At 34.5% G+C, this 18401-nt stretch overlaps 1 protein-coding gene and 1 long non-coding RNA gene across 6 annotated transcripts in view; one reads left to right on the top strand and one right to left on the bottom strand.

The window, feature by feature from the left end:
* LOC106974585 (uncharacterized) overlaps nt 1–18401 on the top strand; it is a 31017-nt gene that overhangs the window by 3995 nt on the left and 8621 nt on the right. The window contains exons 3-4 of the long non-coding RNA XR_008299432.1: nt 8058–8144; nt 10915–11076. This is a non-coding gene — a long non-coding RNA (uncharacterized LOC106974585). The remainder of the gene's footprint in view (nt 1–8057; nt 8145–10914; nt 11077–18401) is intronic.
* The window catches only part of LRRC9 (leucine rich repeat containing 9), a 110975-nt gene continuing 105735 nt past the window's right edge, over nt 13162–18401 (bottom strand). For 3 of the 5 annotated variants that reach the window (XM_027065830.2, XM_027065834.2, XM_027065833.2), the window contains one exon: nt 13164–13593. In XM_027065830.2, the coding sequence (XP_026921631.2) occupies nt 13536–13593 (58 nt within the window). In that variant the 3' untranslated portion in view covers nt 13164–13535. Of the gene's footprint in view, nt 13594–18401 lie in introns of all 5 variants that reach the window. The other 2 variants (XM_053224506.1, XM_027065832.2) reach the window with 2 other exon arrangements.

The following is an 18401-nucleotide window of genomic DNA, read 5'->3' as shown; positions in this document are numbered from 1 at the left end:
GAGCCTGCTTAAGATTCTCTCCCCACCCCCTCTTGCCCCTCCCCTGCTAGCTTGCTCACTCTTGCTCTCTCAAAAAAAAAAAAAAAAAAAAAGAATTTTTAATTTTTCATATAGTTCTTAAATTTCATTATTATTTCATATCACTAATTTCACAGATTAAAATTTTAATTTCAGGAGTGTTTAAATTAATATTACTTGAGAAAGTTGTCACCAATGGAAACTTCTTTTAGGTATTTGTTTGAAAAGAGCACAGTAGAATTTTTGGTAGACTGAAAATCACTAAATTGGAATATTTAAAAGGCTAGAGTTTCAGTTTTTAATTACGTTAAATTTCATAAGAGTTTGTGAATATAGCTATCACTGAAAGATCAAACTCTATGTAAATATCCGTATGCGCATTCATTTGACTCTTTACTAAAAATTAAAGTACACATAGATCTCAATTACTTACAATGATTTCCCTTTATATTTGGGTACACATAAATAAGAGCTGACTGTGCAGATTTCATAGTGTTTATTCCCAGTATCCTACACTAAGATTGGAACATAAATTAACCTCTTCTATTGACACTGTTATCAAGGATATGTCTTAATACTCATTTCGAAAGCTAAAGCTGAAGTTTTTAGATGTCCTTTTCCATTTGCCTGCTAACTCATTTATTTGTAAATGTACCAACTGTTTAGGATCATGTGAACATTATCTTCACTTTCCTGTAGAATGAACATATAAGGAAGTGCAATGAACAAGTTGCCTTATAAAATTTTGGTTGAAATTGTAATTGAATGTGTGTGGAGTGGGGTGGAAAGGGAGTTAGTATAATTCATCTGAAGGTAGAGGAAAGTTTATATGCCTTCTCACAATCTTTCCAGACTCATGATGATATTATTGCTACTGAATGGAAAAGTCCACACTGGTTAGAGTTACTTCCTACAGCTGAAATTGTGATGCCCTCTTTAGGTTAATATATTTAAAAATATGAAAACTAGAGGTTACTCACAGATAAATATTTATAGGAAATGAAACTACAGTTTGGAAAAAAACACAACAACACCATACATACATAAAAAACACACGAACAAAAAAAATAAAAACCTTGTACATAAACTGTAAGTATCAACGACAAAATGTATACATAAAATATAAATAACAACAACAATAACCAGTTTTGGTGGGATAGTAGATTGGAGATACACTTTGAAATTTTGCTTGGCTCTGCAGTTGCCTTTAACAGAAATTTCATGGGGCGCCTGGGTGGCGCAGTCGGTTAAGCGTCCCACTTCAGCCAGGTCAGGATCTCACGGTCCGTGAGTTCGAGCCCCGCGTCAGGCTCTGGGCTGATGGCTCAGAGCCTGGAGCCTGTTTCCGATTCTGTGTCTCCCTCTCTCTCTGCCCCTCCCCCGCTCATGCTCTGTCTCTCTCTGTCCCAAAAATAAATAAAAACGTTGAAAAAAAAATTTTAACAGAAATTTCATGTCTAGAAATATACTTAACAGTTATCCCACCTTTACAGATTTCTCACCTAAGTGTGCAGCAATATTTGTACAAAGATGTACTTAGAACGTTTGTAATAGCAAAATACAAAACAGTCTTCAGTAGGGAACAGGTTAAATAAATTAGGTTAAAAAGGAGGTATATCTACATGTATTGCTATGCAGACATGTCTAACTTAAGTAAAACATTTAAAAATTATAGTTTGTATAATTCAAAAATTATAGTATGATCTTACGTTAAACCTAGATGTATGCATGAGCATGCTTTGTATAAGTGTATTTTTGAAGGCTACCTGAGGAACTATGATAGAAGTTAAGGTTAATTTGGGGTTTGATGGGAAGGGGAACTTTTTATATTACTCTTTTGTGCTGTTAATATATTTTCAACAATACATATTGTTTTTTTATAATACTTAAATATAAAATTATGTACAAAATTAAATTGACAGTAAAAAAATATCTCTATACGCCTCCCCCCCCGAAAAAAACCCACCAAGCTACCATATAACAAGAAAAGTGGCATAGTGGGTTTTTGTTTTTATTACTAGTTCCTTTATCTAGAAACTAATTGGAATATGTAGTTACTAGTTTCTATGCGTAAGTGGTTACAGTATTGATGCTTTCACAGGGAGAGAAATGTTACATTATTTTTAAATGTTATATTTCAGTTGAAAATTACAATAAGTTATTTGGCATATCGGTAAATTTTGAGCTCTGGTACTCAGAGGCTGCTTAGAGTCTGGACCACTTCAGTGATATATCTGTAGGAATCCTTTACGTGAGTTTATTTTATAGTAAATTAGAGCCTTTGCTGAATTGATATATACATTATCAAGATTATTAGAATTTCTTTGTAATGTTGCATATAAAATTTTAATTTTTAGTATATGTGTAAAGTATACATGTATTTTTACAGATATGTGTATATGTAAAATACTTGCATCTATACAAAGTGTATGTTATATATAATATGTAAAATAAAATATATGGGAATCTTATTTTATTGAACTGGCAATAACTAAATGTTAATGGAAGAAATTTTCATATCTGGCTCATCTTTAACAATATAATTTTAAAGTATAGCAGTTTTTAATAAAACTTATGCCAGTAATTAATTTTTTTTTACCAGAGCTGCTTTTTATGCTTTTAGTCTCAATGAAAACCAATGTACAGAAACAAATGCTAGAATAATTATCAGTCTTCAAAGTTAAAATTCTGTTACATATGAACTTCAAGCCAAATATTGGATTCACATTTTTACATAGAAATTTTCCTCCTAAAATACTTTGTAATTAGTGGAAAATGTAACCAGAAAGAGCAGCATGCAAGAAAGAGATGCATTGACTTGTGGAAGCAACCGTGTATTAAGAAACAAACAGGAGAGATGGGTTGGGGATGGGTTAAATAGGTGATGGGGATTAAGGAGGGCACTTGTGATGAGTACTGAATGTGTTAAGTGTTGAATCACTAAATTGTACACCTGAAATGAATGTTACACTGTATGTTAACTGGTATTAATAAAAACTTAAAGAAACTATGGATCATTTTTATTTGTGGTTTTTATATAAAACTAACCTATGGATTTTTTTCCCTGTAAGTCGTTTCCCTTGTAACTTTTTCTCTTGGCAAAAATAATGAATAAAATTTTAGAGACAAACTTTTTTTTTAAGGGCACATATCATCTAACACATGTAATAAAACAAACAAAAAAAAAAAACTCATGTTCTATGTTGAAAAAATCAAATGAAAATATTTTTATTCTGAATTGCTCAATTAGCTTAGAGGCATACACTTTTAATTGCACAATTCAGTCAGTATCCCTGTGCAACTTGTTCTTCTATCATTTGGCACGCCTAAATATACTCTGGTCTAGAACACTGGATCGTGAAATCCTAAAAGTTACACTTACTCTATGAAAAGACTTCTTTTTAAATCTGTGCCTCTTTTCCCCAACATTTTCTTTAAAAATATACATCCTAAACATATGTACCTGAATGTGATGTGGAATCCTTTTTATCTTTTTTCTTCTGGAGCACATAGTGAATATTTGCCTCATGAGAAAGTGAACAAGGAGAGCCCTAAGCTAATTTCCTTTCCTTTTGATTATAGCACAAATATCCCATCCATTACTATCTCCCCTCAAAATGACTCATTCTGTTCAGAAACAAAAGCAATGCTACCTGAGAACATTCTGAAATATTTTGTCCTCTTTTCATAATCCCTATTTACTAGACTCTGCAAATATTTTCTTCAACTCCTTATCAAATTTTAACTCAATAAGTGATATCTTCCTTCTTGGATGAATGGACATGGGAACTTCAGATTACAGTAGTGGAAATTTAAAAAAACAGTGCTTTTTAGTGTGAAGGAAATTCATGCCAATTTTTAATGTGTCTAAGTTCTCTAAGTAACCACACATTAAGTATGAGAATGGACTTTATTATTAAGCAGGACTTAACAAAACATGATTATCATTGGAAAACTAAATTCTGCTGACTTTAGTATTGACCACTTTTCCTGGGACAGTGATTTATGTCAGTGTTAACATTAGGTAATTTGTCACTTTAATCAGAATTCATTAACAATTTACTTTTTGAGGGCTCTGTCTTTAAGGTCAATTAAATAAAAATGTTAAAGCCAGTGTTGTTAAGATTTCTGCTACCTAATAGTCACGTTATTTTATGTTCAGCCTCTTTGATTAAAAGTAATGGTCAAAGATGTTAAAGCCCTGGAAGGTGATTTTGAAGATGGAGAAGTGCTGGAGCTACCCAGGCAGCAATCAGAAACAATTAGGAAAAATGTACCAAATGCTTCATTCTTTCTCTAGGCTGCATGACAAATTACATTTAATATTTCAGGCTTGTTGCATTTTAAAATAAGGCCTCCAACACGAAGCAATTTTCAAGACAACTCCAATCAAAAGATACTGCTTAAAATTTTCCTATTGCCATAGAAATGAAAAGAGTGATTGTCTATGTTGATTAACTTGAAGATTGCTTTGGGAAGAATTTGACAGTTTTGTAACATTCCCGTTATAATTTACAACCCGTGAAGAATTGAATACTACACTGAATATCAGGATACTTTGTCTTCCTTTTTATCTGATAATTTTATTCTAGTACTTTAACATGAAGAGGATGTCCTTTTAATGTGTATTTTAATGCATATATAATTTACATTTACCATGTTCTTTAAAACCCTCAATTAGATTAAACAAAATAAATGTGTAGCATAATACATATATTTATATACAAAAAATATTTATTGATTCCTACTGTGCAAAATTTTATACAAGGATGGAAAGGAAACATTTAATGTCGAAGAACCCATGGTTTAATGGATAGAAATTCACAAGAAAAATGAACAAAGTAAGATAAAACTTAGAGTCAATTACATTTTGGTTTGGAGTTGAGGATGGCTGATACTATTTTGTTTGCTGATCCATAAATGCTAAGTAAAGGTTTAATCTACCCAATACTACAAAAGATGGCAAGTTAGGAAAGTGATCCCACAATACTATTTTATGTTTAGAATGAAAGATTATAATTGAGTGAAATTACATTACACTTGGCAATGGATAGGAAAATGTTTAAATACCAAGAAAGACCTTTATGCTGGCATGATTCATTTTTTATGAACCTTCCGATTTGCAAGCCAAATTTTTCATTGCTTTAAAATAGTTTAACCCCATCTAAAATGCACTGTCTGTCATAAATTAGCAACCAAATAAGATTGGGTAATGGTGAAGATTCAGTTAAATGCCATTCTTATTTATTCATTCATGAATTCAATTGGTAAACACGTATTGTGTGTTTACTAGGTGATAGCTTGTTAGAGAATTAGAGATGCATGGAAAGATAACTACCTCCTGTCAAGGGTCATTCTGGTGAGATAGCTAGGGTAATAGAAACCGTTATGACCCCTTTGGAAATAAATGTAGTAATATTTGTCAACAACTCTATAAAAACATGTAAACTTTTTAACTGATTAATACCTTCCTACAGAAAGTATTCCTCAGAAGAAAAAGGACTTATGAACATATGTTGTTTATTGCATACTTTTAATGACATAAAATTGGAAGCAACTTGAATGTTCAAATGTCTAATGATTAAGAAAAAAATAGTATTTCCCTTTGGTTGAATATAATACAGACATTAAAATGATATTTTTGGGCTTTGTAATATGGAAAATGCTCAAGATGTAGAATGCAGAAAAAATCAAAAGTTGTATAAAGTATTACAGTTCTGTGAGATATACAAATGAGAAGACTTAGATTTTAGAAAATGATAGCTGTATTAGCATGGTTAGATGATCGTTTCAATGTTTTTGAAACATTTAAAAATAATAAAACATTTCAATGTATAGAAGTAGTTCTCAATTGGAACCCTTGTGCATTATTTGTAGGAATATAAAATGGTGCAGCTGTTGTGGAAAATGGTATGGCGGTTACTCAAAAAATTAAACATAGAATTACCATAAAATCCAGAAATTCTACTTCCGGGTATATTCCCCATGATGTGAAAGCAGGGATTGAAGAGATACTTGTACACTGATTTTCATAGCAGCATTATTTACAATAGCAGCATTATTCCATTAAAGGTGGCAGCAAACCAAGTCCATTGATGGATGAATGGATAAGCAAAATGTGGTATGTACATACAATGGAATATTACTCAGCCTTGGGAGGAAATTCTGATACATGCTACAACATGGGTGGACTTTGAAGACAATGCTAAGTGAAATAAACCAGTCACAAAAAAACAAATACTGTATGGTTCTATCTATAGGAGAGTAATCAAATTCATAGAGACAGAAAGTAAAGTGGCTGTTGCCAGGCCATTGGCTTAGAAAAGGAGGAATGGGGAAGTTATTGTTTAATGGGTACAGAGTATCAGTTTTGGGAGGTGAAAAGAGATCTGGAGATAGTGGTGATAGTTACACAATACTGTGAATATTCTTAATGCCATTGATCTGTACAATTAAAAATGGTTCATATGGTAAATTTTATGTGTATTTCACCACAATTCAAAAAAATAAAAGATTAAGATGGTAAATTTTATGTTCTGTATATTTTATTACATAATAAAAAAATTTTAAGTGGTTGCAGCTATGGATTGATTACTAGATATACATCAAAAGTTGAAAGAAGGGTTAGTCAATAGATTTAAAAGTACACTACAGCGAAAAAATGAAATACATAAGGCAATTGGAAAAAGAATTTTAAGATGAGTATCCTCAAATTATATGGCGTTATGCTCAAATGTATGATTTGAAATTTATTCTACTTTTCATGCTGTTCTAAGCTCATATATGTTGGCAGTAGCAAAAAAATGTAACTGTCAGACTGAAATGAACTCTTAATGTTCAATCACAGTTTTAGAGATGCTGTGTTAGAGGTGAGAAACCAGAGTTTCCAGAGAAGTTAGGATTTTATAGATATATAATGATAAATCTGACAATGGATCCTTTGACTTTTATTATGACATTATTTAAGCTTTATACCACCTGATGCAGGCCAGATTCTAATTTTTAAAATAATTAACCTTATTAAAAGAATTAACCTTATGAAACATTTATTTCCTATTTTTTTTAATTTTTAAAAAATGTTTATTCAGTTTTGAGAGACAGAGACAGAGCGCAAGTGAGGGTGGTGCAGAGAGAGAGGGAAACACAGAATCCAAAGCAGGCTCCAGGCTCTGAGCTGTCAGCACAGAGCCTGACATGGGGCTCAAACTCACAAACCGTGAGATCATGACCTGAGCCGAAGTCAGACACTTAACCAACTGAGCCACCCAGGCACCCCTCTTACTTCTTTCCTATTAAGAAATTCTTGTATCAAACATGGATTTGATGGTATGACTTTAATCTAGGATTTTTACTCCTGCTTTTGACTTTCTCAAGCAATTAACTTAACAGCTTTTCTTTCCCCAGGCCATAGTTCCTTTGATTCTAAGAGGAGTTGCATTTTATTTACTTTTAAAACTAATCTGTTTTATGAATTGATGACCCAATATCCTTCCTACTCCTGCTGTGGGAAGTGGGGATACTGTATTTCTTCATTACTCTTTGTTAGTACTCAAAACAGAAAGTATATTTCTTCTAGATCTTATGCATTGCACTATGTCAGAATACTTTGGGTTGCAAATGACAGAACTTGAACTCCCCAAAAGATGTATTAGCTCACATAACTGAGAAGTTCAAGAGTAGATCTTAAGACTGCATTAAAAAAAAAAAAAGCACCCAGAGGCTCAAAGACCACTATTAGGACTTTCTCCACTCTTGGTTTGCATTGCTTTATTCTTCAAAGAGATTCTTTCCTAGTGGCAGGAGGCAAATGCCTTCAGAGGCTTCATACTCACACATCCTTCCAGTTAAGAAGAACAAACTGAGGGTTTATGGGGGGTGGGAGGGACGGGTGGGTGGGTGATGGGTATTGAGGGCACCTGTTGGGATGAGCACTGGGTGTTGTATGGAAACCAATTTGACAATAAATTTCATTAAAAAAAAAAAAAGAATTGCAGTTGAAGAAAGAAATCACTCTGCCAATGTCCATGTCTCAACTTCAGGTCCTGTGTGCCTACCCCTGTCATCGGCAGCCCCCACACTAACATAGAGTTGAGGAAGAGTTTCCCAAAGGAATCTGAAGAAAGAAGGTAGGAAATTACCTACCTTACAAAATAACAAACTCCCATAGTTTACCCACCTTCTAGTGAAGCCACTTTTTAAAAACTTCTAGATAAACATCAATATTTCTGTTCAACTCCATTAACATAGTTTAGGGGTGCCTGGGTGGCTTGGGTTAAGCATCTGGTTCTTGATTGTGGCTCAAGTCATGATCTCATGGTTGTGAGATCACTGCGTTGGGCTCCAAGCTGAGTGTGGAGCCTGCTTGGGATTCTCTCTCCCTCCCTCTCTCTCTGCCCCTTTCCTACTCATGCTGTCTCTTCCTCAAAATAAATAAATTACAATACAAAAACATAAAATAGTTTAAATCATTTCATGTACTGCATATTTGTCATCTTTCAGCTGCCCACTCTGTTTTATTTTTGAGAAAGCGAGAGTGAGAGTGGAGGAGGGGCAAAGAGAAAGAGAGAGAGAGAAAAAAAGAGAGTGAGAGAGAAAGAATCTTAAACAGTCTCCATAGCCAGCCAAAGCCTAAACACAGGGCTCAGTCTCACGACCAAGTGCCAGAAGCTTAACCAACTGAGCTGCCCAACATTCGAATCCTTTTCTTTTGTTTGCCACTGTGGAAGCATCAGTGGGCAGGCCACAACTCTCACAGAAAGGTGAAAAATACCAATGCTTATTTTAAACTCTCCTAATTAAGGTTTTGGCAGGCAGTGTAAGTTTGGCCATCTTCCTGGGGCTTTCAATGTAATCATGGGCAGTGAAGCAGTAGGAATAGTTAGAATCCATTCTAATGGCAGCAGGAACATCCAAGGCCCAGTAACACCCAGGTAGCAGCAGGGCATTGGTACCCTAATTTATTCCAATGTCATGACAACACCTGTGATTTTAACCACTCAGCTCTCCATGGAGCTCATTCTGTGAGCCTGGATTTCTAGCCTTCCTATTGATTGTGTGAGCTGTTCACATTGGTGAAAACTGTTAACTAATCTACAGACGTTATCAGATTTCACTAGTTTTCCCACTCATGTACTTTTCCTGGTCCAAGATCCAATTCAGAATCCCCATATTACACTTAGTTGTCATGTCTCCTTAGTTTTCTCCAATCTATGTCAATTTCTCAGTTTTCATTATTCAATGCCCTTGACCTTTTTATTTGTATTTTTTTAAGTTTATTTATTTTGAGAGAGACAGCATGAGAAGGGGAGGGGGAGAGAGAGAGGGAGAGAGAGAATTCCAGGCAGGTTCTGCATTGTCAGTTTGGAGCCAGAAGTGGGGCTTGAACCCATGAACCGTGAGATCATGACCTGAGCTGAAATTGACAATTGGATGCTTAACCCACTAAGCCACCCAGGTGCCCCTCAATGTCCTGACCTTTTTAAAAAGTCATTGGCCTGTTACATGTAGAATGTCCCTTAGTTTCAGTTTTTCTGGTATTTTCTCATGATCAGATTATGTATTTTTGGTGAGATTATCACAGAACTGATGTGCTCTTATCAGTGCATTACATCAGGGTATTGATATATTTTATTGGTGACATTAAATTTGATCACTTAACATGGTGTTTACCAGGTTTTTCTACTGCAAAGTTACAATTGTTCTATTTGTGGTTAAAAAGTATCTTGTGGGGCAATTCTTAGAGGCCATTCTAATATGCTGCTTATATGCTGCTTATACTGACATCTGTTAATTTTATCCGGAGATGGAATTATCTAGTATTCTTTACATGTTCCAGTGTGTTTTTTCCACACCCCCAAGCAATTCTCCCAATTCTCAGTAAACCGACTAGGTGTTTCACAAATTTAACTCAGTTTTGACACCTTCTCTCTGGAGATAGCTTCAGATCCCACAGGTTGAGAGCTCAATCTCACAAGACTGGCCCTATTTCAGACACCAACCTGAAGTTCAGGTTGTTACCTGTGCTTTTGACTCTTTGGCTATAGATTGGAGGTTCCCACAACCCACTCCTCAGATTTGACTAATTTGCTCAGGTAGCTCACAGAACTCAGAGAAACATTTACTTGCATTTACCAGCTTCTTATAAAAGATATTATGAAGATAGAGATGAAGAAGAGGTACACAGAGCAAGGTCCAAAAGTGTCCCTAGTGTAGGAGCTTCTGTCCCTGTGGAACTGGGTGTGCCAACCATCCTGCCATGTGGGTTTAACAACCTCAAAGCTCATCAAGCCCTCACTAAAGAGTTGTTCTAGATCTCTACTCTCCAGCTTTCACCCTGCTTCCCCTTCCCAGAGGTTGTAAGTGGGGTTGAAAGTCCCAACCCTCTAATCACTTGGTCTTTCTGATGACCAGTTCCATCCAGATGCTCTCTAGGAGCCCCACCCTGGGTCACCTCATTAGCATAAACTCGGATATGCTCTAAAGGGGTTCCTTACGAATGACAAAAGATACTCATATCACTCAGGAAATTCCAAGAGTTTTTGGAGCTTTGTGTCAGAAACCAGGGAGAAAGATCGAATATATTTCTTCTTATACCACAGTTTATTGAGTGCAGGAGACAATTATGTACTCTGATTAGAAACAAAGATTTTGTAAAGGTGAACCTGATTGGAAATTCTTTTTATCAGTAAGTTAAAGATATGGCTGAGATGTTTGCAAAAGTCACCGGAAAAATTGTGTGCAAATGTTAAATTATTTGTGGCATTTTCTACTGCTGCTGAGAAGAGCATAGGTGTACAATCCAGTTATCTCTATTTGTGGGGTCAGTATGATTCTTGATGGGAGCAAGGAACTTCTGTGTTGACTCTTACTTCTAATCCCACTTTTTTGTTTGTGCAGAGTAAACCTGGGCCCACAGCAAAGGATGGGGAAAGCTGTGTAAACAAGGAACTACAATTCCTTCAATCCCCAGCCATCTTACACTTGACAGGAAGATAATAAGCAACTACATTTTCTCCATGCCAAAACCCTTCCAGGTTGTGAGTGCCATAAATATAATGGGTAAGTTAGTATGGATACATAGCACTTAATTACCTTATCTGATTAAAAAGAGTACAAACCACTCTCAAACAACATCCCTAGACGTTTTCCCAAGGTAGAGCTAGCCAGATGGTGAGTTACTTTGCCTGTGATTGTCATGTACTTCATGTGCATGAGTTTGGTGTTTTGTTTTTGTTTTCATTATAATACCACTTTCATTGGTGAGGTTCCCATTGCCAGGACAACTAAGAGCAGTCATGAGGTTAATCTTTACCAAAACCATAATCCTTGGCAGGTAGTATTCTTAATTTTCTTACTCCTTGGGTTGAAAAAATGCAAAACACTCTTTACTTCTCTTGGATCTCCTATTTTGTCTAACTTTCCTCAAAAGTTTCTGTGTATATACTTCTTGAGTTTACTAATCAAACTCATTTTATTGCTACTAACTTTGATAAAAAAACAATCTTTAATACACTACGTTCCCTTGGGGTGCCTGGGTGGCTCAGTCGGTTAGGCGGCCGACTTCGGCTCAGGTCATGATCTCGCGGTCCGTGAGTTCGAGCCCCGCGTCGGGCTCTGTGCTGACAGCTCAGAGCCTGGAGCCTATTTCAGATTCTGTGTCTCCCTCTCTCTGACCCTCCCCCATTCATGCTTTGTCTCTCTCTGTCTCAAAAATAAATAAACATTAAAAAAATTTATTAATAAAAATAGAACTTTAGTCAGTGTTTTGGACAGTAAAGTAGCGCGTAAATTATTTTTGTGTTTGGGAAAGACATGAAAATCTTCAGGTAGGAACTTCTAGATTAAGATAGGCAAATGAATCACTGTCCCCCAATTCCTAACATAATAATCAACAACTACAACAACAAGAATAATAAAAAAAAAAACCCACCATCAGCAACTACAGAGAAGGGCCATTAGCTTCAAACACTGGCCGCCAATAAAAGAAAGAGAAAAATTCTGAGCATAGCATAGAGCAATAGTTAGTAAGATTTAATAATAAAGAAAAAGAATTCTTTAGGCTTTCAGCCCCAAATAGAAAATTACCTACAATCGAGGGGGAAACTCTACAGTACAGGTGGGGGTGGAATGGAACTGAGAACTGAATGAACCAGATCCACAATACTATAGGTTGTTGTGCTGCACAATATGTTTGGTGCTTAGTCAACCACGGTTTTGTAGAGAGTTTTTTCAACCAGGAAAATTGATTTGTGCAAATCATCCACAAAATTCTTGGCTCAGATCACTAGTGAAGATTGCTTTAAGGACAGCCTTTTGGGCCGATACTACATCTAAATGCTCTGAAAATTTCTCTGGAAAAACATTCCCTAGTAGTTACTCAGACATATTGTTTACTTTACTCAATCCTAGAGAAATTTTATCTTTGCAAGTTTGATAAGAAGTAATCTAGTCCCCTTACTTAGGCTAAAATGTATTTCCAGAAAAGCAAGTGGTGGCCAGCATGACACTTCTAACAATGGGGAGTTAAAGACTAGATTGAAATGTTTACATGATTTCAAACTTTATGAACATGAAATAATTGTGCAGTTAGTTTTCCCAAATTTGATAATGAGAATGAATTGTTATAAATGGAATTTAGTGAATTGAAAAGTAAAGTTTCATTGAAATACCAGAATTTTATAGACATTGCAGGAGTAGTATGTAAAAACTGCAAAGATTTTATCCATAATTAGTTCCTATGTTTGTGAACACATTTTTTTTTTTTGGCCACAATACTAATTAAAAAATGTAGTTCCTAGAATTCAAGTCTATATTTCATGCTGCGCATCACAACTCCAGCCTTACATTAACATCTTGCTGTAGGGGCGCCTGGGTGATTTAGTCGGTTGAGCATCCGACTCTTGATTTTGGCTCAGGATCATGTTCCCAGGGTCATGGGATCAAGCCCTGCACTGGGCTGTGTGCTGAGTGTGGAGCCTCCTTGGGATTCTCTCTCTCTCTCTCTCTCTCTCTCTCTCTCCCTCTCCCTGGCTCATGCACATGCAATCTCTCTCTCTAAAATAAAAAACAAAACAACAACAAAAAACACATCTTTCTGTGGAAGAAAAAGGTGTCAGGTGTCAGTTTCAAACCAGATGAGTAATCATAAAAGACCAGCATTGGTGATACATACGAATCTGCAACAGCCTCAGGCCTGAAGTTAAGAGGTGGGAGTTTGTGAGAATCCAGAAAGTTTTAGGAGAGCGCAAGAGGAGCTGGGGCCCTTGTAAAGGAATACAGTTACTACTAAAGCCTAAATTTTATTCATTCTTACTCTCTTTGATATACTGCAGTGTCTTCCATTGGCTAACCCAACTGCCAGATAGAACAAGAACCCTGGTTGATGTTGTCCATGAGTCATTCTCTAGAGTCACAAATCAGCAAAATGGTGCAAAGTAGATATGGGAGGGCAAATGGAAACTAGCACATTTTATTTCAGTGAAAGTGCAGTTGATTATATTTCTGGCTGTGAATTTTTCTTATATCTCGTCTCCTTCATATTTGGCAGGTCCCTGAAGTCTTCTAAGTTTGTAATTCCTAGAGGAAATAATTTCATAGATCTTGGGATTGGTTCTGATACTGCTTTCTTGTTATATGATATGTTCAATTGAAGATTTTATAACTGTATATAATTGAGGTTTTGGCCTCCCAGATGGTGAGGTATACATCTTTTATAAGTGCAAAAGAACAATAAGGGTATAATGTCATGAAATAGAAGTGATCTATTATGTGGGAGGACAACTCTTTGATTTATATTACTCTTTTTGTTACTTGTGTATCCTCTATTCTTTGCTATAACATTATTCATGTGTTTACCTCTTTAATATATAGGCCATTTAGCTGTGGTAAGCTTGATCACACATGCAAATGAATAAGTGATAAATATCAAAGGAATAGTATCAGTGTTTAAAAACTTGAAACAGTTCCATGATACTGGGAACTCTTCATTGTTGAAGTCTGTTGTAGCTACCCTTTAAATCTTTGATAATGTCAGTATTGGTCAGTTAATGCTTAAGTCTAAAGAGAATAAATAAGTATTTAAAGTATGTAGTAACAAAAAAGGATGATGATTTTATAACTTAACATTCTCATAATTATTCTTTTTGAGAGTTAATAGTCCAACCTGCTCATGTTTGGACTTTAGTCTTACTTAGTTTCTATTTATAGATGTTTTAGATCTGTTTCCACAGATATACTCCTACCTTCATTAAACATAATAATAATATAACATCAGACCTTGGCTATAAGCAACGTTCAAGGTGATATCCTCTGTACAAGATACATGCCACACACTTCCTTCAGCTACATTTTTCTGAAATTGTAAATCATGTACAACCGTCGCCCAGTCAGCATAAATCATTGAAGATAAAATTTTATTTATTCTAATTACTAAATCAGGAAAGTATATCAACATATTCAGTAAAAGTTTTCCAAAAATGTAAAAAAAAAAACCTCTTCTGATTGACTGCTAGCTAATAAAAAATAATGTAGCCATTCAATCATTTCACAGCATTCTTGTCTATGAGTTACATGTGTTATTCTAGATTAGTTTTCTTTTTCAAGTTTTTGTACTTGCACACTTGCATCTTTGTTACTAAGTTAGCCTTTTTTGTTCTTGGAGAATGGGAAGTTTGACATACTTAGTGTGCTGTGGGCTGTAAACTATAGTATTAAATTGTTACAATTATGTGAGATCTATATGTTGTATTTTTACTTTCATGTATATGTGTATGAATATGTGGTATGTCCATGTGAAATTTATAGATGTACACTGTGTTGCTTAAAAACTCCAAAGGTGGCAATTTAAAGACTATTTCATTGCAAATAATGGCTTACTGCCTAAAACTGAACAGAGTCCTTCGCAAGGTAAATTAACCAGGGAAATATGCCAATTTTGACTTCATTTCCATCCTATTGAATGACTGCATTCATTCTCTTTAGATTTAAAGCTCTTCAATCTACTGTTCCTCAACACTCTTTATAGAATTCCAGCTTGCTTTTCACCTTTTAACAGTTTAACATAGATGGCTGGATCAAGTCCATTGTTCCAATTGTATGTAGCTTAAAAAGCTCTGCAGTATTTTACTCTTTCCATTGTATCTGGCTTCCCTGAGTGCTCTGCTCACAGCATTTTACTCCTACTCTCCCTGTTTTCTAAACCCATTTATGCCTATTCTTTCTCAAGACACTTGTTCGTCTGGGAGCTCAAATTGACTTCTCCGCATTCTATTTCCTTAACTAAAAATGCACCATTAAGGTTGATTGAACTCTTTTAAAGCACTTCATAAAAAAAAAAAAAAAAGAAAGACCACAAGAAAGTAGGCTACCAGTGTTTGTAAATACCTGTTCTCAGCCAAATTGATGGGAAGAAATAAGAAATAATTGGAAACTTAAAAATGTTATTGATATATTTTTTTATAGATTAGTCTCTTTTGGTTGTTCTTTGAGAAACATACTGGCAGAACATTTTGAGGAAAGGGGGCATTATGTTATAATTAAAGATGGATCAAATAGTACAGCCAAACTGTTAAAATTATCTAAAACATTTTCTAGAAAAAATGTTTTAAAATAAGCAAGTTGTAAAACATGCAGATCCCTGATTAAAATCTACAGTTTTTAAACCATATGATCTTATTTTTTTTCTATTTAAAATATAGATACTGTTACTTAAAAATAGATGTAACCATAAATGGTTTACAAAAATAGGAAGATCATCACTAACCTTTTTTTCTCTTTGTAATGTTTAAAAATGTAACTCTACTGGTATGAAATATATTTAAACATTTGTAAGTTAATTAACAGAATTTTATTCAGAGCCTATGGGAACACTCTTTATTTTAAATGATACAATATAAGGAAACATCTATTCTAATTTTAAACTTAGCATTTCAGAATCACATGTATTTTACATGGAAAATGATGATATTGATGAGTTGGCCTTTGATTTACTTAAGAGACCATATAGTTAAGGTATGGTCTAATACTTAAAACATAAGTGATAAATAATGTGGTTTCAGATAATTACCACTTTCAAAGCTACTTCTGAGTTCCTTAGAATATACTATTCTATTTTGAGGTTACAGCATTTCATGTTTTGGCTATAAAATCATTCATTTTATCTTAATTATAAGGAAAAATCATCACCAAAACAAAATTTAAAGATAAAAAATGCACAGATTTGGTCTGAGAAATGTCTTTTCAGTAGTTTACAAAGTATTTTTATTCACAAATTAAAGACAAAGAATAATAAAGAATATTATAATTCATATTCTTATAAGATAAAAACTTCCAGAAATAAAATATTACTAATAAAATAACTGTGTGCTTCTTGCTGACCTAGTTCTAATAAAAGGCAGCTGTGAGCTAAAATTGCAATTTTTATACTTTTTTCTTTAAAAATATTTCAACTGAGGTGCCTGGCTGGATCAGTGGGTAGAATATGTGACTCTTGATCTAGGGGTTGTAAGTTAGAGCCCCACGTTGGGTGTAGAGATTACTTTAAAAAAATCTTTAAAAATATTTTATTAGTGAAGGTAAATGCAGAGAGATGAATAAGAAGAGTAGTTAAGCACTTGGAGGTCATCCAGAAGCTCTAAGTATTATAGTAAGAGGAATAAAAAAAACCCAGCCAGTTTCTTTCTCATAAAAAGAACTGATTTGATCAGATTCATTGAAAAACCAACAGAACTTGGCCTTAAGTGCTTGCTTCTACTCTTATAGAATTGTAAATAATTTACTTCTTTTTATGTAGGTAACATTTAATTGAAGCTAAGAGCCCATAGCATGACTAACAAACAGTAAGATCTAATGTTTAAAAACATTAAACAGTTTTTATAATGTATGAAATATTATGAATAAAGAGTGAAATGGCATGTTACTTAAATGCAAGAATTATTTTAAAACTGGCCATGAGTGCCTGCAAACATACACACAGTGCATACTAAATATTCTAGGCAAAAATATGTGCATGACCATAGTTAATTTTGTGTCAACAATCAGAGAAGTCTAGAACAATACAAAAAGAAGTAAATAATAAAGTTCTTATTGGATAATTACTTTATTATGGTCAATCTTCATATACAGAAATCAGAAGATCACTTTGACATCATCTATATTCAGTTCAGCGTTACAGGCTCCTAACCTATAAAGCGCCCTAACTTTAGTTTTCAAGGTTGTTTGTGGAATTGTTTTTTAATTTAAAACAAGTCTATATTCATGCATATGACTGCATGCAAAATAAATCTGTTAGGACATTTGCTGGGGGCAAAGAACTAATTTTACTGTGGAAATTATGCATTTTCCTTAAGCTAAATATACTGGAAGAGGATGAATAGTTTATAGCTTTTACATACATTAGGGCTCTACTACTGCTGATTACATATTAGTAATAATTTAATGTCAGTTCACTTGTAGTAATTGAAAAAGTAATGAATTTGGAGTGGAAAAAAACCTAGGATTTGGTATGATATCTACTCTTTTCCTTGAGCCAGTTTCTTTATCTATAAATGGAGACAATAAATGTCTTATCTACTTCATAGAGTGGTATTAGGATAAACTATGTAAAATATGGGCTAGTAGTTTGTAAATTTAAAGCACTATTTGCCTGTTTTGTTGTAATGAGTTGTGAGGTATGTTACAAATAGTTTGTAACTATAACTTAAAATTGCTCAGTTTGTGAATTACTTACTTAAATAATTTAGGGCAGATCTAAAGTCACTCCTAGGAGTGCCTGGGTAGTTCAATCAGCTGGGCATCAACTCAACTCAGGTCATGATCTTGTGGTCCGTGGGTTCAAGCCCCGCATCAGGCTCTGTGCTGGCAGCTCAGAGCCTGGAGCCTGTATCTGATTCTTTGTCTCCCTCTCTCTCTCTGCCCTTCTCCCACTCCTGCTCTGTCTCTCTCAAAAATAAATAATAAAAAAAAAACATTAAAAAAACATTAAAAAAATAAAGTCATTCCTATAAAAACATCTCTCATGTTCAATTACATTTTTTTGTTTTGTTGAACAGGAAAGGGATGCAGTTATAGCTATTATTTTATGAACTGCACATAACCAACAGTTTAACCTATCTAGGCATTTTCAGGGGATTATGTTGTATATCATGTCAGTGTCATCTGCCATCATGGCAGAAAAAAATTCAGAACTGTGCAAATTACCTTAGTAATGATCTTCCTCATTGCTTTTATATGAAATAATTTATCACATTTTCCCATTTTTAAAATGTTTTTATTTATTGAGAGAGAGAGAGAGAGACAGAGCGCACACGTGAGTGGGGGGAGGGAGAGGGAGACAGAGAGAGGGAGACACAGAATCTGAAGCAGGCCCCAGGCTCTGAGCTGTCAGC

The sequence above is a fragment of the Acinonyx jubatus genome, chromosome B3 (genome assembly GCF_027475565.1).
Source record: "Acinonyx jubatus isolate Ajub_Pintada_27869175 chromosome B3, VMU_Ajub_asm_v1.0, whole genome shotgun sequence".
NCBI lineage: Eukaryota > Metazoa > Chordata > Mammalia > Carnivora > Felidae > Acinonyx > Acinonyx jubatus.
This window is presented reverse-complemented; position numbering and strand designations above follow the sequence as displayed.